The sequence below is a fragment of the Zonotrichia albicollis genome, chromosome 1 (assembly GCF_047830755.1).
Source record: "Zonotrichia albicollis isolate bZonAlb1 chromosome 1, bZonAlb1.hap1, whole genome shotgun sequence".
Classification (NCBI taxonomy): domain Eukaryota; kingdom Metazoa; phylum Chordata; class Aves; order Passeriformes; family Passerellidae; genus Zonotrichia; species Zonotrichia albicollis.
Window position 1 is genome coordinate 20,758,293 of NC_133819.1, and position 20,810 is coordinate 20,779,102.

Below are 20,810 nucleotides of genomic sequence, written 5' to 3' on the forward strand. Positions count from 1 at the left end.
ACATTTCTTGCATATGTATATATTAATTCAGTTTAAGTTAAGTAAGCTTCTTACAGCAGCAATTTTGTGAACTGTATTATTCCTCTGCTAATGAAATTTAGTGTTTGGGAGTCCTGCCTTTCCTTTTAAATTTCAATCTAATATTTTCCTGGGCCAAGCCCAGAAAGAGGATTGGAATTTCTAAGTTCTGCCTGAGACTTAAGAGTATAATCTGATTTTATTTGTACTTTGAAAATTGCACATGCACACAAACAGTTTATTCTGAAGAATATTTCTGTTTTAGCCAAGACCAGAAGGATAATGGCTTTGAAATGATTTTGTGGATGATAAAGAGAAATATCTTGCTGATTAGGGACTGAATTTACTGAGATGTTATTTGTCAGAATTATTTCATATCATTTGACATAATTCATATCATTTGACAGCAGTGACCAGTGGGATAAGATTCTAGTAACTGTACTCATGCAAAATACTAGCTTCATGAAAAATGTCTGTTGATGGTGATAATAATGATTGTATAAGAAAGTATATCTTACTGAATGTTCTAAGACTGAAAAGAGATCCCTGTAAAGTGGTGCTGATCTGTACAAATGAATTAGTGCAAACCTATGATGTATATAGGAAACATTTCAGATTTTTTTTCTTTATAATATGATGAAAAGAAAAATCTGTGTATGACTGATTAATTTAGATACATGTTAAAGCTCTTCTACAAAGCTTTGATTCTTTTTTTATGAGCTAATACAAGTATAAGCTAGGGAAACACAGGCCTGGAATCATTATCATTTTTGTAACCTACATAATCTTTCCAGTTTAGTGTTACAAAATTGCTTCCAAAGTTATTCATGTGGGGCTCCATCCTGCTAAATGGTGAACAATGAGGCTTTAATTCATAGAAATAATTTAATATATTCAGTGCAAAGTAGCAGGGTATTCCCAGAAACCCAGTGGGGGTTTTTTGTTTGTTCAGAGCCAAGTATGTTCAAAGGCTTTGCTGGACAAGACCAGAATGCTAAAGCCTTTGCAGACTGAGGAGTGGATTTCATTACTGAATGCTTAATTTTAACTTTGCTGTGAGCTGATGAATTCCAGCAGCAGACTTTCATTCCTTAGAGCATCTCTCAGGACACTGCCTCTGTGAGCAGGTCCTCCTGTCTGTATGTGATGCCTTTGCAGAATTCTCTTTCAAAACTCAAAGCAAAGTGCCAGCATTCTGTAGAAAAATGTAACTCAAATGTCAGTGAGTAATACACTGGTGTTTCTTTATTATTTCTTAGAATTGGCCTGCAAGGTGATGTGTCTGATCCACGGACCAAGAGCTTTCTCTATATCCTTGATATTCTCCCAAGGTATAAATGAACTTCTACCTCTCCTTTTGTAAATAGGCTTTGTTGTAACTAGGTCTTCTCTATTTCAGTGAGACAAGATATCTGTAATGTTTTAGAGGGATACTGTTGGTGTTGTGTTGTGTTCTGTGTTTCTTTTCACATGATCATATGTAACTTCCATATTCTTGTATTTACTAATGCTGTAATCACTTCATTGTTGCTGTATATGCTTTCATTGTCTGGTTTCCTTTTCATTGCATGTCTGTTTAGACTGTGCCTACACAATAAATGAAAAGAAAGAGTTCTTTTCAGTTCAACATCAAATTTGCATTGATTTCACATAGAAACAGGAGTAGGTAATATAGTAGTTTGTCTATTGGTCTCATGACAACATGAAAGGTTTTTAAAATATTGGGTTACAAAAGCTTAAATTCAACATATAGTCATCTTTTGAAGAGGTACCATTTGAAAATTGGTTTAAGTGTGCTATTGACTGTACAATGCAATGCATCTTTCAACCATTTCTTTCTTAAAGTCTCTGTTCTTTTTGGTGCTGCTTCTAGATATCTTAGGGCAGATTGTGTATTTTTGGTTTGTAGTACAATCTCTTGTTTGGAGTAGTAATACTAAAGAATTTGAATAGCACTGCATTGTCTGGACAGTGTCCTTGACTTCATCTGTCATTTTTTGCCTGGTCAGACCTCAGTTCCTAATAAAACAGCCATAATTATTTGTTTTATTGGCAGTCTTGCTTCACCTGGAGACTAGGACAGCTGTTACCAATATATTCCTTCATTAGTTCATCTTGCTGTCAGGGTTGGAGAAGGACAGATGAATAGATGAATGTTTGGTTTCTCTTTTACTCTTTTTTTTTTTCCTTCTTTTTTTTTTTTTTTTTTTTATGAATGCTTTCAACACAGAAGGAAGCCAGTACCAAAAAGCCTTTCTTTCAAACTTGTGTTAGCACTGGGAGAAAAGAGTGTTCATCCTTGCTCTGGAAACTTTATGTAGCCAACAACATTGAATGGAACTGTGTCTTTGCCCTTGTCATGAGCAGAGAGAGAGCAATGACACAGAAGGGCTGAGTGGCTTGGCAGGGCCTTACATAAATCTGTGTCAGGCAACACAACAAAACACAGATTCTGTAGCCCAGTAAGTTAGACAATTCCTAGGTAAAAAAGAATGGGTATTACTACTCCCCTGCTTCTGTCAGAGACACAAAATTAGGGAGAGAATGTGGGTTATTTAGAAGTTGCAAAGGATGTCTTTTGTGGAACAAGAAATGTAACACAGGTTTAAACTGACCTGTTAAAATGAAAATGAAACCAGACAGGTACTTGAATAAGTTAATAATTTGTCAGAATAATAGTATCTTCCATATCCTTAAGGGCATCGTGACCTGGGGATTCCTTTCCATTAAACTGAAATATGGTTAAGAGGCTGGCTGCTTTTGGACATTATAGTGCATTAATATGGAAGTACTGCTTCCCAATTGGTGTGGACATAGCTGGATAAACAGCAGAAGCTTCTCCTTCTCAAAACCAAAGCTTTAGACACTCCAGGGCCTGTATTTTTATCATGACTATGCAAAGGACCTGGGCTTGGCTGTCTGACTTTTATCTCAACACCCCAGGAGACACTGCCAGTGTCCCTTATCTTCCTGGGGAGGGTTCTTGAAACAGCACCCACTGTAAGTAGTCACTAGGAGGTTCAACATGATGCCTTCTGTAGAGTTTCTCAATTCCAGTGGATTTGTGTTTTACTAAGATAGCGCTTATATGTTTTTTGAATATGATACATTTGTGAGACACTGAGTATGGAGTACTTCAGCCTAAAAAAGGAAATTCTTAATGTAGAAATTATCCCTTTACATTCTAAATTGCTATGGTATGCATGCAGTTTATGAAAAGTGTAAAATAATTTCTCATACCTTGGATGTACTTATCTTTGTTCAGTCTTTTATAGTGAAATATTGCTGAAATGAGACTCAGAGGTAGCTTGGGATGACAGATATTAGAGATAATGGAAAGGACAATTTCAAGATCTGGAAAGACATGGGGAATCCTTGGAGCACTCAGCCAGCAAAGTCGAACCCAAATGGTCCAGATATTATCTGTTTATTGTGTCCAAGCCATAACCTGGCAAAATCCAATGCTAAAACATCAAAGTGCTACTTTTACAGAAACATTTTTAATGTTTATACCTATCAAATGCTTAACACTTCCTTTTTGTACAGTAATTGCTTGCCTTGTGATCTGTCCATCCCCCATGAGTGCTTGGATTTCAGGCTGTGCTCTGGATTCATTGATGTAAAAGAAGTTTCATAGTAGTCAATGATGAAGAGTGTGGGTAGGCATATCAGCAGATATATTCTCCATTCCTCTGCAAGGAATTCGGCTGATGCTGCTTTTCTCAGCTTAGTATTAGTTTTTCACTATTATCTTTAGTATTTTTAAGTTTGGCATAGTTTCTTGTGAGATGCATTGGTTCTTTTAATTCATATGATATTTTTAATTGGTGGTAACTAAAAATGTGCTGAAACAAATTCTGCTGTGATTTGTTCCAGTGGAAGTCCAAAGTCACTAACTTCAATAAGCAGGAAGCTGCTGTCTGGGGACATTAATATTCTCCTTCTGTATGTTCTGAGATCCCAGTGTGTGACAGACATTGTGTGTCTACATTAGCCCTATTAGAGAATTAATCAGTGCTACAGAATGTTCCCAGAGACTTGAATCTGAATCATCTATGCTTCTAAATTGCTGAAAGAGTCCCTGGCACAGTTTGGGCATGATCATTTCTCCAGAGATTTAATATGCTGTTTTTGGAATGTGCCTATTTCCAGACCTTTGCTCTGATCCTGCTAAAGCTGAGACACCTCCTTTAACCCATCAAAATAAAAAAGTCAAGTTTAGAAAAATGAGAATATCTGCAGTTTGAACTCTAAATATATTGTGTTTCTTCAATCAGTTAAATGAATACTGGTTCTGATGTGTTATCATTAAGGTTTATGTCACATTTTGACATTGATTTCAGGTACAAGCAATTGAAAACCACAGTTTTATGGCTAAGTAGCAATTGGTTTTCCCCCAACAGTTATATTTCCTATTATACACTGAATCTGTTTAATAAAATTACTGTGCTTTAGGAAATGAAGAGTGATAAACATTTTCAAAAGTACATGCATGGAGTACAAGAGGGTACAGCTGTTCATCCAAACACAGGTGGGGTTTGTGGTTTTTACCAGCAGTCTACATTTTTAATTCAGTTGGTTTTTTAATGATGCTAAACTTTAACAGCTAGCATGATGTGGAAATACTTTGATCTTTCTGCTAGCTAACGAGATCTGTGGATGAATATAATGTACTTTATGTCTTGTTACACTGATTTGCTTTTTTTTTTTTCCTTGTAGGCTTCAGAAGCTTCCAAAATACCTACTTTTAGAAAATGTTAAAGGATTTGAATCCTCTTCTGCAAGGTAAACTGTAGTTAATATATGCAGGTTTTAGTTTGCAAAAAGGATATATTCTTTAGAAGGAGAAGGGATTTATTCTTTAGAAGGAGTTTTCTTTTCCTAGAATTGGAGTTAGCAAAATAACTTGAGATGGGACAGGAATTAAAGTCTTAGGTTGTGAGAAGAACTTACTAGATAACTGGTTATGTCTCTAAGTGAATAAAATACAACAGTATTTTATTTTTAATTTTATTTGATGAGTATTTGATTTGATTTTGTTTGATGATCATGTTTGCTTTAGAAAAGATCAGAATTAGCTTTCAAAGAAAAATAATAATATGTGTTCCATTCAGAGGTTTCAGGGGTTTATTCATGACAGGATCCCATGGTATCTTGTGTTACGGTCACAGAATAGTCCACAGGGGCTTCTTGAATGCCTTTGTTGAGAGTAGATTATCCCTGGTTCAGGGCAGCCATCAAATGGTCCAGAGATGCAGTAAGAAGGTTGTATTTGGTTGTGGTCTGAAATGTGGAAGAGGAAAGGTGTCACTGCAGTTACCTAATGACAGCAGGAGCACTCTCCTCCCCTGTGACCAAAGCAAGAAAGAGAGAGTTGCCATCTTATTCTCAGCTCCCACTGGCATAGAGTGGGATCTTTCTGTGCGCTCCTTAAGGCCCCAGCTGCCACCCTGCATATTGTGCTCCTAATCAATATGGCAGGCAGCTGGGAGGCATGCTCAGCTGGTTCAGTGTTCGTGGTCTTCTCTTGTAGCCCCTGGGATTCCCTAGGCTGTGCCTTGCTGGTCAGGGCTTGGGACAAGCTGTACTTCAGAAAACACCCCAGTTAGGACACTTGTTTTGTGTTATGCCACCTGGGATGCAGTCTCACATGCAATGCTGGGTACAGGTCACAACTCCTGCCTATTGTATAGTTCCACCCTAGTGCAGTCTGCATGGAATACAGAAGAAAAGTCTTTTAAGATTATTTCCCTTACATCCTTTTTTCATTTTTTAAAGCACAGTCCCACCTCACTTTTATAATCAAAGCCACTGATTTTTTCTCATCCCTCAATTTAGTCTTTTTGTTGGGCTTAGCCAGTGCTGTGTATGTGAGTAGAAGGAACTAGTGAGCTATTTGTGGTTTTAATCTCCTGTTTTATGATTCCCAATAAAGAGAGTATCTTGCCCTCTGATTAGTTTCCCTGTTGACACACCACAATTACTTTCCTAGAGATGGGATGTTTTTTGAAGAGGCATTTGCACTGTAGTAAGAGTGAGGTGCCTTTGAATGCATAATAGTCTCTAACACTGAACTTCTTATGTTGCCTCTCAAATTCAGTAATTGATAACAAATCAATAATTTGCTGTCCAATTATTTCAATGAATGCTTTCATAAATATGATGTTGAATTTAATCTGTGTTTATTTAGGATTAACAAAGGGGCTGAAGACTATGTGAAAGGAGTAATTTCTTTTTGATTCCTTTCAGAAATGAACTTTTGCAAACACTAACAACATGTGGATTTAAATATCAGGAATTTCTCTTGTCTCCAACATGTGTGAGTAGTAAAATTGCTCCCATATTGTTTAATAGTTCAAAGTGCACTGAGTCCAAGAACATTTGAAAATTCTTTTCTGTATTAGAAAAGAGTCATGCCTGAAGCTGAAGATACACTTCAGTGAGAAAAACAGCTGACGTGACTTCTGATTTCTCATATTGGCATAATTGTATTGCTGTTTGTGTTCAAATCCTAGTCCCATATTGCTTTGCTGCTGTTTGATATTTTTAAGAAGGCATGAATTTCCACTGTAACCAGGAAGGTGGTTTTCCCTGCAGGAGCCCCATTGCTTCAGAAGTGCTGTGCCTCTGGATTTCCCATCACAGAAAATGTGACTGTTTCTTGTGGGAGGAGGAGCTTTGTTTCTGTGTTACCCTGGCAACTGAAAAAAAGTTTGAGAGAGATTTCAGTTTGTGCAACACTAACTGGAATCAGTGAAGTACTATAAATATTTGAGAAAAGCTACTAGAATGTAGCTTGAAAACCAGTTGTTTGATATATTTAGTTGTTAGGTGTCTTATAATTCCTTGTTTAAAAAGGCAAAGAAAGACTTTTTTGCTTTGAAGAGAAAACAGACAGTACCTGTCCCAAGAAATCATGAGGCATGTAAACTTTTCTTCTTGCATCACATAAAATTTTGTTTACATTCATATTCATTTACAGAGAAGGTCAAAACTGTGAGATGCAGAGAATAATTGCTCACTTGGATCTTTGGAAGTACTAGGTATGGAAGTTACAAGTGTGTAGGTATTATGAACCTAGAGAATACCCTGGAAAAAAGGAGGCTTCAGGGTGACTTAATTGCAGCCTTGTAGTACCTGATGGGAGACTACAAGAAAGACAGGGAGGGACTGTTTACAAGAGTCTGCAGTGACGGGACAATGGGAAATGGATTCAAACGTATGGAGTAGTATCAGATTAGAATCAGGAGGAGATTCTGTGTGATGAGGATGGTGAGCACTGAGGGTTGTGCAGAGAAGCTGTGGATGCCCCATCCCTGAAAGTGTTCAAGGCCAGGTTGGATGGGGCTCTGAGCAGCCTGGTCTAGTGGAAGGTGTCCTTGCCCACAGCAGGGGGCTTGGAGCTAGATGACCTCCGAGGTTCCTTCTAGCACAAACCATTCTATGAATCTCTGATTCCGTGAATACTGATATCTCTGAGGTCATAAAATTTATTAGTGTGTCATAGTTCTGTTACTGCATGTAATGGCAGATAACTTATATGATGCTATAGACAACTTTTTCTCTACTATCACATGGACTAAAGACTTCTGAATTTTGATTTCAGCTTGGCATTCCCAATTCTAGGCTGCGGTATTTTCTAATTGCAAAGCTGCACCAAGAACCATTTTCCTTTCAAGCTCCTGGTCAAGTGAGTCTATCCATATTACTTGAATTTTCTTCATTTTATGAAGACTGAGGGATAAATTTTCAGTTTAGTGGTGTATGTTGATAAATGGAGAAGAATGAGTGATTCCAACAGAAAAGTTAAATTCTATCTTCTTTTTTCAGCCTGGATATTGACCTTTGTAAGGACAGATGTGCATGTCTGTGGCTTAGATGGCTTTAAACAGTTGGGAGATGTGTTTTCTAGCCTGATAGTGGGCTGGATAACATGTCATACTGCTACATTTTTTACACACTTGGAAAGGACCTTTTGCAAAGGCAATTATTTGAGGCTGTTCTGACATCATTGCCAATAGGTCAACTAATCTTGATGCTACTGCTTTTGAAATCTTCATGGAAATAATATTTAAATGTTATTGTGAGCATCTCAGAAGGAATTCTCACTCTCTGTTTGGTTGTTTATTCTTACTCTCTGTCAAGTTGTTTATTAAATACAGTTCTTTAATTTTATTTTTGTCATAATTTCCTCTTAGATATTGACAAGATTCCCAGATCAGGATCCAGAAGATTTGCTCAAGGAAAAAGTTGCTGACAAAGTGGATGAAGCCAGTTCTTTGTCCTCTGAGGAGAAGAATCTGGATCCAAACATTGGTCCAGATTGCAGCAGCAAGAAGAGTTTACCAAAAGGGGCCTTTCTGTTTAAGCTTGAAACAGTAGAAGAGATGGAAAGGAAACATAATCAGGATAATGATTCCTCTATTCAAATGCTAAAAGACTTCTTGGAAGAGGAAAACGAAGAAATGAGTCAATATTTCTTACCACCAAAGTCCTTACTGCGCTATGCTCTCTTGTTAGACATTGTTAAACCCACCTGCCGGAGATCCACGTGCTTTACCAAAGGGTAAGGTGCCAAGAAAATGTCTTGTTAAATCATGTCCTGAAATTTTAAGTGTACTTTCTTGCTTGTGTCCTGTAAAATCACAGAGAGGTGTTTCATCCAAAAATCCTAGGCCTTTGAAAAAAATCTCCTTATATAGTGTGCTTGCTGGTCCAGTGAAATGACTGCGTGAGAATCTGTCTGGCAGAACATCATGTGCCCACTGCAAAAAGGCATTCACAAAAGACAGTTGCCATTTGTTGTTGACCTTCACAGAAGCTTAATTACCCCTGCGGAAATATGGTTCCAGTAGACTGGTATAGTGCTGATTCATTAATGAATTTCTTTATAGTGCTCAATGAAGTCACAAAGTGTCATGCATGACAGATCCATTCCTCATTAAATCTGTCTCCACTGTACATTTTATTGATTTCTTGGATTTTTCAGCTGTGTAGATCAGAATAGCTGGAGATTGTCATGAAGCCAGTTAGGTTGCTGTGTTACAAATCATATTTGATGGAGCAGAACATCGGTGCTTTTCTGTCTAGTAGTTTTCTGATTTGTACTTTGCAATTTTAAGTTTGACTTCTAGAAGTTGGTGAGTGTTCTGAAACTGTGGACAGCTGGTCAGGAGCTTTTCCACTGAATGCATTTGTATTGAAACATTCCAATTGGAGCCTGAAAATTTATGGGAATTTTTAATATTGATAAATTTTTCTAATTGGATTGGTTTTTTAAGTTTGCTGAGTGTTTCAATAAAATGTCTTGGATGGTGAGTTAAAGCTTATTGTAACTTTTTTTTTAATTAGGAGAAATTAGACTGTCAGATTGACAGAATTCCTGCAAATTATTTTTTTTTATTTTAAAGGTTTAGACAACAAAGAAGAAGAAAAAGAATTTCAAAAGTTTGAAATTTGTGCAATGGGAAAGGTCTTCCCTCAGCTCACATATGTATGTGCCTTTTCTGCCCTCACTCTTTTGAGTTGAGGGAGGGTCAGCATCTTGTGAAATATCTTTCTTAACTAGAGTAGTCAAAAACCCCTTAGCCAGAACGGTATCTGATGTGTTTTCTGGGTGCCTTAAGTGTCATCGAAGGTAATGGGCCACTTGTGGTTTCTCTAGAATACGTCATGGTAGTTTGTGGTTGTGTTTATCAAAATCACACTGAAGGAGGCTCCTGAGTAGTTAAAATCAAGTTAAAATCAAGTACATAGTGATGAGAAATCTGACACCAGGGAAGGTGAGTCTTAGCCCTCTGCTGATATGGAGGTAGTTGTGGTGGTAGTTCTGTCTGATTTACCATCTTTGTTTTGTTTTTCAAGAGCCTTTGGGAAGGAAGGTTGCCAACATATTTCTCAATGTAATCATCTCATTTAGCTCTGCATTAAGAGAAGGTTTATAATTATATCTCATTAAAGTCCCTTTCTGAGGCCAGAAATAAGTCCCTGCTGTATCTGTTCCAGAAGTTCTGTTTTTATATTTCTCTGAAGCATGAGATCTAGGAAAAAGACCCCTGAATGGGGTGGAACAGCACGCTGGGTAGTACAGAGAATCCCTCTGCTGCCGTGCCTGTCTGGTGTCTTTCTTGTAAGTTGCACTGACCATCAGCTTTGAGAGTGGGAGAAAAATTTCCCTCTTTTCTCTTTGGTTTTCAGGTATTTCTAGCAAGGTTCATGTGATGGAAATAATCTGGGTATGCCTTCTCTAGTTCCTTCTATTTCGGGTACCTCAAATGCAGATAGTTCATCGGTGATTTTTGCTATACCAGTATGTCTTTTGAAAAGCTTTGGTGGAGTATACAGCAAAATGTAATGAACTGTAATGCTTGAGAGATCAAGCAGGTAATTCTGTGTGCCCTTCTGACACTGACTTCCTGGGCACTTAGTGAATGATTGCTGAGGTCTGTGGGACTACCAACGCCATGGTTTCTCTTTGGAGTGTGTTTGTGGTGGCTGAAGTTAAGTATTTTAAAGGACAGAGGAAATGAAAATCATATCTGACTTCTCTAGATATAGTCGTTCTGGATATACTTTAAATTTTTGCTATGCTATTGACAAGAGAAGTGATACCTTTCAAAATTGTGCAAATATCAATCACAGAAGAGTTTTCATGCTTTGTGGAAATTACTTTTTGTCAGTCATAATATATGACACCGTATACCCAGAAAAAAATACATGTATGAAATGAAAAGAGCTTTTTTTTTAAAGCTTACAGAAATAAAAGAGGCAGAGAATCTTGAATCAGATGAAAATTAAAGACTTCAATTTCTTAAGCCAACTTCTTTCATTGTGACTTGTAATGAAACTTGTAATGAATCTTGTCAGAAAATCAATACATCATTTTTTCACTGTGACAAAATTTAATTATGTTCCAGGTCTAAGGTAAGAATGTTAACTTTCCTGTAGTCAGCACTTTCAATAATAATAAATAACAATCCAGCTAATATTACATTAGCCATATGCCCACATTTGTATTAAAAAGCCAACAAGCACACACACACACACACACACACACACACACAGCCTTCTGTGCACACAGACACCAAATGGATTTTTTTTGGGGAGGAGGAATTCTGTACTCTAGTGCCAGTTATTTAGACAGGAATATTTATTTTTCCCAATAGACCACTTCAATACCACTCTGAATTTTACCCCATTTATTGATTTTTGGCTCAGTTATATTAAACTGAAATATTACCAGATGCTATAGAAGAGGAAGAGGATGAGGATTCCTCAGTGCTGTGTGTGTTACATCGTTAAACCTTGTGTTAGGGAATTTGCAGATTTAAAGATTAATTAATTGGTTTAAAAAGATTAAGCTAATTAAAGATGATGTATTTACAAAACAGATTCCACTTGTATTTAATGTGTAACAGTGTTTAGGTGTTCTGATCCTGAGGAAGATTTGTAACCACTTTGTTTTAAAACGAGTGCTGCTCTGGCTGTTATTGGCAGAACTAATTGTAGCTTTTTCAGCTGAGGATGAAATACTCAAGATTAAGCCATTCTGGGTCATTGTGTCTGTGCTGAAGGGAGAGTGCTCTTTTATTCATTGTGGAATTAGAGAGGCTTGAAACATAACTTGTGCCATGCTTTAGGAATGGGTCCCAAGTGGAACAAAAGACCTTTATTGTTGTTACCAATTGTCTTTACAGTTGTACAGATAAAACTAGAGAAGAGTGTCTGTTAATAATTGATGCAGACCACATCCCTCTAATGCAGGGGATCTTCTGAAGTTCTTCTGCAGGGCAAAGAACTTGATTTGTCTTGAATCACTCTTTCTGTTCAGAATGTTCAAACTGCCATAGTTAGACCAACAGAGCATGTTTCTGAAAGCCCGTAATTATATTTAAATGATAGCCTTGAAGAGACAGCAGAGTAAACATGTTGTTATGCAGTCAACCACAAAGCATGGAGAATAGCTATCAGTGGTTTCAGAATGCAACTTTACTTACTGTTTACTTGGATTTAAATCAGTCTGTCTATCTTTCTTTTTTTCTTTCTATCTTTCTCTCTCTGTCTCTCTGTCTCTCTGTCTCTCTCTCTCTCTCTCTCTTTCTCTCTCTGTCTCTCTCTCTTTCTCTCTCTGTCTCTCTCTCTGTCTCTCTCTCTTTCTCTCTCTCTCTCCCTCTTTCTCTCTTTCTCTCTCTGTCTCTCTTTCTTTCTCTCTTTCTCTCTCTCTTTCTCTCTCTCTCTCTTTCTCTCTCTCTCTCTCTCTCCCTCCCTCCCTTTCTCTCTCTCTCTTTCTTTCGCTCTCTCTCACTCTGCTCTGCAGAGGTGCCTGGCCAGCACCCCTCATTCAGTGGAAAATCCACAAGCAACCAGAAGTTAAACCTGACTGAACCACTTTGTTTCTAATGCTTTCACATGAAAGCTGGAGGCTCACACTAGCGGTCCTCCTTTTAATAAGGAGAGCTAATTTGAACCTCTGGGATCATTTGACCTATAACACATTTTGCCCTAATGTAAAATTGGTTTAGGTAATGTAGATTTTTTTTTTTTGGTGGTTCTTTGCTTGAATTCCTTGGCTTTGTGTAGTTCCAACATATAAGACACTAATGTTGATAAACCCTTGAGCACTGAGGGCAGACTCATCCCCAGAGAGCACATTCAGAGGGTTCTGCACTCCAGGGCTTAGCAGAGTTTATAACAAGGTTTTCTGCTTTATCTGTCCAGGAGCCTGTTTGTTCATTAAGGGAAAGAAACCTAAGTAAACTCCCTGCACCTTTGCAATTGTGAATAACACGAAATAGAGTGAAAATAATAATTTAAGATTGTTTTGTTGTTGTTAGGTATGGACACTATGTAGAAGGGACTGGCTCTGTTCTGCAGACAGCAGTAGATGTACAGGTAAGTGTGTAGTCTGACATATTAGAATGACTTGTATTAAAACTTGAGACTTGTTTCAAAGCTTGGGTTTTTTCTGTCTTCTCCTTTGTTATTCTGAATATTATAAGAAAAAAATCATTTTTCAAAAAATCAAGAAAAAATGTTCATTTTATGGCAACTGAGTTTTCAGTTTGTGTTCCTAGACAGGAGTTTGTTTATACCAAAATTATATCACTGTCTCTCTGCAAGGAGAATATGAGTTGCTATTATTTTTATCTGTCATGTCATACAGAATTTTCTCAGAGGTATGTGAAGACCTTAAAAATTACTAGTTCTATGGAGAACCTACAGTACAGTGTTATGAATCAAGGGCTGGTTTTGTATGCATACAATTCAGTAAATATTGTCAGATGTTTAACATTTTTGAATTTCAAAATTATTTATCTAAGAAGAGTATTTTGAAAAGTTCTACTATTGTTAGAATAGTAGAATAGGTTCATAACTAGTAGTATTTGGGCCTTGGGGAGGGTAATAAATGTACTGGTTAATCAGCATTCAAAGATACTTTTCACAAAGCCTGTGTAGTACACAAGCCCTTCCTCCTGCACTTCTGTGCTGTTCACTAATATTATAGGGCATTTCTAAGCATAAGAGGAATGCAGCTCTGGAATTCAGGATAATCTCAAAGTGAGAGTATTCAAACAGCTGCATCCACGCAGCTTGATTTGTATGAATGGTCTCTTATTGAGTTATACTGAGTCACTGTCCTTTGTCATTAACAAATGTTTGCTCTTTGATTGCCCCATTAAGTATTGGTATAGCTTGGAACTGGAGGAAGAAATTATGAACATCCTCATGGCAACATTGATTTCTTTCTTGCAAGTCCATGTGTTGAGATGTTGGCTGCAAAACCAGAATGCAAATGACAATTTCAAGCAAAACATGCTTTGTCTTTGTCCCTTTAATAATTAAGGAAATATTCTATTAAGATGTGACTGTAAATTTTATATATTTGGCCTGCATCAGTCACATTTCTTGGTTTTATATTCTTCATAGATTGAATCAGTGTTTAAACACATTGATGAGTTACCAGAAGAAGAGAAGCTTATGAAATTGTCATCATTAAAACTGAGGTACTTTACCCCAAGAGAAATAGCAAATCTTCATGGATTCCCTTTGGAATTTGGTATGTGCTACAAAATACACGCTTCTACATTATTCTTCAGAAATGTCAATGCATTTTTTTTTTTACTGGGACTAATCTAATCTTTTTATTTTGAATTTTTTTTAGACCACGCTGTTCTTATGATTAATTGATTCTTGTTGTTTTGTGAATTTGAATTTTTCTAAATTTCCACTAGTTTTTTTCATGTGTTGTAAGAGCCAGCTTCTGTGATGAGATTTATCTTCATAAGCTAATAAGCTTTTGGCATGCAAAATACTCTGTTAGTGAAGTGCAATGAAGGAATACCTATGTTTAAAGTTGAAACTATTTATTCAGCAGCCAGTGTTACTCACAACTGTGGTAAATCAACATTTCCTGCTAGCTTAGGAAGTCTGTTTGTGGTTCTCAGTGTTTGAGCTTCTTGCTTTCTCCCTTCCACACATTTACAGCTGCTGACAGGGAATTTCAGATGGTACAGATAGTTCTTTCTTGAGGATTAACCAATCTATGAAGCCATCTCTGTCTTCTAGAAAGGGCAGCCCTTGGTGAGGTACATCATTTTCTAAGTGGCTGTTTTGTTGAAGGAGGATTGAAGGAGCAAGACTCAGCAGTATCAGTACACTGGATACACATCAACAAGAATTAAACCTGAAGTAAATTCATCAGAATTCTCCTTGTAAAAAAGGGCAAGCATGAAAGTGTAGCTTTTAATATCTGCTAAGAAATTATCTTGCTGACATCACATCAGATCAATCTATTGTCACTCAGCAACAAAAGCATCCATGATATTATGGAAGGGTTTGTGTTTGAAGAGACCTTAAAGATCATCTATTTCCAGCTCCCTTCCACTAGACTAGGTTGCTCAAAGAATAAGACAGCACTGACCTTGAGTAATTTGTTATATTTTGCTTTGACTCCCTCAGTAACTCTGAGAAGTGTGACTTGTTTCTATGTATTTCTTTCTTTCACAATTTTAGTTTGTTTTTTCATTTATTACTTGTTATATTCAAAATTTCTACATTTGGAGAACATGATCAAGATTGCTCAGTGAAACTAGAGTTGCCAGCACTATGCTTACATGTTTATGAGTATTTGCAAGTGTGTGCTGTGTTGTTACTTACCAACATGCCATGTTTCTTCGTAGCCTCTCTTCTTTAATGGATCTGTTCTATTTGCCTTTTAGCACAGCTCTGTTTCATATTTATGTAGGCTGATGTCAAGATACTTGAACTTAACAGAGCTGGATTGGGCTTGTATAGGCTTATCATGCTGCTCAATGTCTCTTTGAGCATAAAATTGCCCATTTTCTCTTTTTTAAAATGCAGCTGGAGTTTTTCCACTGTTAAATCAGTCTCTGTGACATTACTGAGATGTGCAGTAGGGTTAATGTAGCTTATATTTTACAAAGGGAGAACTGAGACAATGGAGAGATTTATATTTGGAAGACTCCATTACTTTTGGGTGAGCAGTTCACAAAACCTGACTTTTATAATTTCATAGTGCTTGGGGTGATACCTTGCTTTCTGTTCAGAGTTCACCTGCAGGCACCTGTGAGGTTCAGTATTTTTGCAAACCAGAACTGAACTCTGAAGACAAGTCAGGCTTCTGAATTTGAGTATCATCCAGATCATCACCATATACATTGTGTTCACTTAGCAGACCTGTCTTTTGTCATCTGGGATTCTGCCTCTCAGAGGAGAGTACCCTTTTGCCATAATTATGGCAGTTACTGTTATAACTGTTTTACAGTTCTTGCAGTTCCCTTCCCTCTCTATACTGCTTTTCCAACTTTGATGACACATAAACCAAGCCGCTCTTTCATTCAGTGGTTTCCTCTGGCATATACTCCTGAGTCATAGGCAGAACATGCATTTTCCCCTGCACTGAGTCACAAGTCTGACATTTCTTCTTCCCCACTTTTTGCTTTAAAAAGTGTTACTTGACTCTAGGCTGATACAAATCTTTAATGAGTTTCAGTACTGTAATCTCAGTTTCCTTTGAGAATTTTCAAGCTCTGGATTTTTTTTGAAAGTGGACATATTTATGGCTACAGCAAAGGGTGTTGCCCTGACAGCATTTGTCCCATGTTAAACTTCAAGTAATTATTGTGAAATATGTATTTTCAGAGCAAAATGTGTTAAAAGTTCTCTACTACTGTGTTCTGTAGTGACAGCAACATTTAGGCTGAAATGTTCAAAAACAGGGAGCTTGGAATTGTACCCACTGTAAATATGTTATTGGTCCAAGAAAGTGAAGAAGCTGAGGAAACTCAAAGCTGAAAACTATGTGAACAGACTGTCAGCAGCTTTGTAACAGATGCTGTTACTAGTGCAGCTACAGTATCATCAGAAGAAACATGATTGTCTAAATGGTTCTGCATTTTAAGAAGTTGATGGCCTTTTCTAATATCTGAGGTCCAGAGTTAAAGTCATTGTTCATTCTTAACATGACCAGATTTATTTGTGCTTTTAACATCAAAATGGATAAATAGTAATTGCACTATAGTTGAATGAAATGCTGCAGTCATTTGTCTTAGTCACTCTGGTGGGTCCCACAGCAATATCATTAAAAGTGAACAGAGCGTTCTTGCACCTGTGACCTGCTTTCATGAGAGTGATGTCAGGATGTCTTTTCCATTTTTCTTATTAGCAATGCATGCAGGCTTTTAGGAAACAAAAGCCGGCATGGTGAGGAAGTATGTGCTGTTAAGACCTCAATGTCCTCAGGTTCTGTGTGTGACATAAAGGCTACAGTGAGAGCTGTGCAGCAAGTGCCAATGTACTGGAAGTTGTTGAATCTGGCCTTCTGATGTAGGCTACTCTGGAGCCAAGAAGATAGAAAATGCAAGACAATGTTAACAGTCAGAGGGAGGAGGCTTGGGATAAAGAAAACCACAAGTTCTGGAAATTAATTTTTGGCTTTCAGTTGCCAAAAGGTAGTAGGAGAAATTCTGACATTTTCAAGATTCAGATAGGTTTCTTGAGCTGTAAGTGCATGTGTGTGTGTGCATAAATACAAATTTATTTCCATGTGTGCTTTTAAAATGCCTTTATTCTGTACCTTATCCATCAATGGAATGGGAAAACTCCATCTAAGGAAGTGTGTGTGGGAGTGCAAATGATTGCTCCAAAGACAGAAGAACAGTTGCCCAAATGTGAGTGCCAGGAAGCTGGGCAGAGTGGATGGAGCTGGCAGAAGATGTGTTCACCAAAGCAGTCCTCATCTGAGGCATTAGTAACTGGCAGAGAAGGATGGAACAACTCCTCCCAGACACCACCTCCTCCTCAGAGCCTCCCTTGGCTCAATAACTGTAGAAGCACATTCTCTCCTCAGCTCTCTGTGGAACAGATTTTTTTCTGAAGAGCTGTGAAAACTTCAGAGCATACATATCACTACTTGCACTCACAGTGTGCTTGTGCATCTGAGCTAATTGGGGTGGTGATGACCTCTGAGTCAAAGTTAGGTATTTCTTCTCATGGAATGATGAAATAATTGAATGTGGCCAGGTTTCAGCAGTTTACTATATGACCCTAACAGTTAAGTCACTACTGCTGTTCATCTTTTACTCAGGTTGAAGCAAATGTACTTTACCTCACAGTTGGAGTAAGGTAAGAGTGCAAACAAGGACAGAGCAGACCAACTGGCTGCTCGAAACTGCTTCACTCTCAGGAGCCTGGTAGTCAGTACAAGCACACCTCTTTCACAATACCTGGGCTGGTGTCATTTCTGCTGTCTCTCCCTTCTTTCTGCCAGGCCATGCACTTACTATGGGGAGGACATTTCTGGTGCTGTCTGTATTTCTGAGTGTGTTTAATGGGGTCAGCATTGAATTACATGGAAAATTGTTCAACTGCTTGATCACTCACTGAATAAGCCTTGCACATTTTTTAATCTGTATGGGTGCTATATTGCATTGAGAGGCTTGGGATTTGCCTGAGCTGTTCGAGGGGATCATGTGGGAAGAACAATATAAAGCTTATTGAGAAGTGCAGTGTAGTCCATCTGCAGAATTGTTGCATTTTCTTTCTGATGTGGTCATGTTCTTCTGTGGATCTTATCTAGAGTATCAGTTGTGCAGGGATTTAGTGCTGCTGCCCCTCCCTGAGACTGCTGGATGTTTTGAGCTCTCTGAAGGGAAGGTAGATCAGCAGTAGTTACACAACAGAGGAATGTTTTGAAGCTTCTTGTGAAACCTTAGAGATGGCAGTATTGATAATAGAAGAACTGATATCAATCCAGTGAATTGGTTGTGAATTAGTTTTGTAACCTTGTGAATTTTTGGGGGGGCTGGAGGGAGGGTGAATCCTGCTGCAATCTGTGATAACTGCACTAAGAAATGTTCACTGAAAAAAAAAAAAAATTAGACTGAAAAGTAGGAGCAAATCCAGACTAGTGATGCTGCACTCTATGTTTTTGTTTTAGGTTTTCCTGAAAAGGTGACAGTAAAGCAACGCTATCGTCTGCTGGGAAACAGCCTCAATGTACATGTGGTGGCAAAATTGATCTCCATTCTACTTGAATAATTTAGAACCTGAAACTGATGCATATGGACTGGTGACAGAAAATACTTCCATCTTTTAGGAGAAAGCTGATGGAACCTGGACAAATACCAGAGCTTGCCAAGATACTTGTCCAGACATTTTGCTGAACGGTTTTGATATATTTCTAATAACTTGCATTTAGGATGGATTTAAACTGTATAGGTGTTTTATTTAAAGGGCAGTTTACAGGACTTACTTGCTTTATTTGAATATTCTTTTTAGTTTGCAGAATTAAAAATAGTACACATGCTAATACTTCAATGAGAAAGGACAAGAATATTTTATTTTACTTTATTTTATTTTATTTTTTATCATAAAACCATTTTGAGTACTGTGTGAAACTGTGTCAAAGCTGTTTCAATCAGGTGCAGAGATCAAGTTCTATGTGTAAAATGTCTTCATCTTTAAATGTAAGTAATCCATTCTGAAAAGATTTGCTGTATATATGATCTGAAATTTTGATGTGATTTTTTTAGGTCATGAAACTAATAAATTCAGTATTTTATATACAATTTTTAAGATGTAATGTTGTTCTTTATGGCTTTCTCACCTTGTTTAAATACTTGTACGATTCTGGAACCCAGCTGTGTTTGTCTGGAATGAGTTGTTTAGTTGCAGCTGAATGAAAATATTTCAAGATTATCACTTGAAATATATTCTAAATATATTCTAAAAATATTCTAAAAATATTATAATATTCTTCTCATATTATTCAGGATAAGATCATTGCTCCTTACCAAAGACCTACATGTAAAAAACATTTAAAAAAAATTAAAGTACCATGTTTAGGTTGCTATGACATAAGAACTGGAGAAAAACCGTATGGGCTTCTTCAGAAAATTTCTTCAGAAATCTCGGTGGCAGTACTGGGGTTTGGAGTGTATGTTGAGGTGAAGCCATTGCATATGACCATCCCAAGTGCCACCTCTGCACAGTGCCTCATAGAGCTGGACTCTGGGTTTGTAATCAAGTCTTGTGAGTTTAGTACCTCTGAAATTGTAGAGAAAATGATGGGAAAACTGAAAGCCTTATGAAAAGTATGTGCTCTAGTTGTTATCTTTCCTTGGGATTTTCCCATTGCTATCTAGATTAAAAACAGCTTGAATGAAGAGGAGGCAAGACGATAGTTAGCAGGCATCCTTAGGGAGATTATGTGCCAGAAGACAGAAGGATTTTGATCATAGTTGCTGTGCACCTAAGTAATGAGCTAAAGTTGCCAGCCCTGAAAATGAATGAGTTTCCTTCCCCTCTTCCCCCACCCATGGGATGACACAGGAATAGTCTTGGCATGTTCCATCTGGGCTTGGTAGTGCAGGAGAAAGTGAAGACCAATTTAAAAATACATTGTTTTCTGTAGATAAATTCATGCAGCTTTATCTTGTGCTCAGTCTTGCATTTCTTCTTCAGTCTTGATTTGCATGATGCTTGTGGACTGTTAAACCATGAAAAGCTTGGGTTGATTTAATTCAGCCAGTCTGATTCTCCAGGAGAATATTGACCACTTGGGCTGTTCCAGCTCTAAAAGAGAAATAGAAATGGTTTCTCCTGAAAGTGCTCTGGAAAAAACCCTAGAGAAGGTGAGGTTGGCCTTTGTCCTCACCTGGTCACTTGAACTACTGAAATGGCAAAAAAGCACTGCTGTGCTGGCTACTAAACTGCAAAGAGCAGGTGTGGTTTTGACAGTGAACCATGGTGACCTGTACCCACAATAGTTAGCATGTAGATTTATCAGCCAGATCAATAACTATGTATGTATCTGTATGGTCTTGTTCTTGGGAGAAATCTGGTAGTATGAAGATCTATTGCTGACTAATGTGTTCCAAACACTGGTATGAAAACAAAGGATATCAATTTGAAATATAAATTGGAATTTCCTTCTGCTAATTCATGTAAATAGTTTATTCATTCTGCTTCACTGTATTAATACTTTGAAAAATATTACTATTGACAATTAATCTTCGATTCCTTTATGTAGAACATAAATTAATGCTTTATATGCCACTTGTAAGTTAACAGTGTTGAAGTGTAAGTTGAAATGTACCTAGCTGCACCTAAAACTGATACAGTAATACAGAGCCTGTTACATGTGGATAGTGAAATTTAATTCAATGTGATTGTGAAGACTGAATCTGTTTGCTAATTTGAGCTCTTTCTGAAGGAAAAAAATTGAAATAATTCAGAGTTGTAAATACATATTTGTGTATTTTACCCCTGCT

General features: G+C 37.4%; 1 protein-coding gene across 4 annotated transcripts in view; it reads left to right on the forward strand.

Moving 5' to 3' along the window:
• TRDMT1 (tRNA aspartic acid methyltransferase 1) overlaps positions 1-19,106 on the forward strand; it is a 41,785-nt gene extending 22,679 nt beyond the window's left edge. For all 4 annotated transcript variants that reach the window (XM_074535412.1, XM_026795641.2, XM_074535415.1 and 1 more), the window contains 8 exons: positions 1,278-1,349; positions 4,738-4,803; positions 6,268-6,337; positions 7,625-7,708; positions 8,217-8,584; positions 12,852-12,909; positions 13,945-14,074; positions 18,476-19,106. In XM_074535412.1, coding sequence (XP_074391513.1) covers positions 1,278-1,349; positions 4,738-4,803; positions 6,268-6,337; positions 7,625-7,708; positions 8,217-8,584; positions 12,852-12,909; positions 13,945-14,074; positions 18,476-18,576 — 949 coding nt within the window. In that variant the 3' untranslated portion in view covers positions 18,577-19,106. The remainder of the gene's footprint in view (positions 1-1,277; positions 1,350-4,737; positions 4,804-6,267; positions 6,338-7,624; positions 7,709-8,216; positions 8,585-12,851; positions 12,910-13,944; positions 14,075-18,475) is intronic.
• The last annotated feature ends 1,704 nt before the right edge of the window (positions 19,107-20,810 follow it).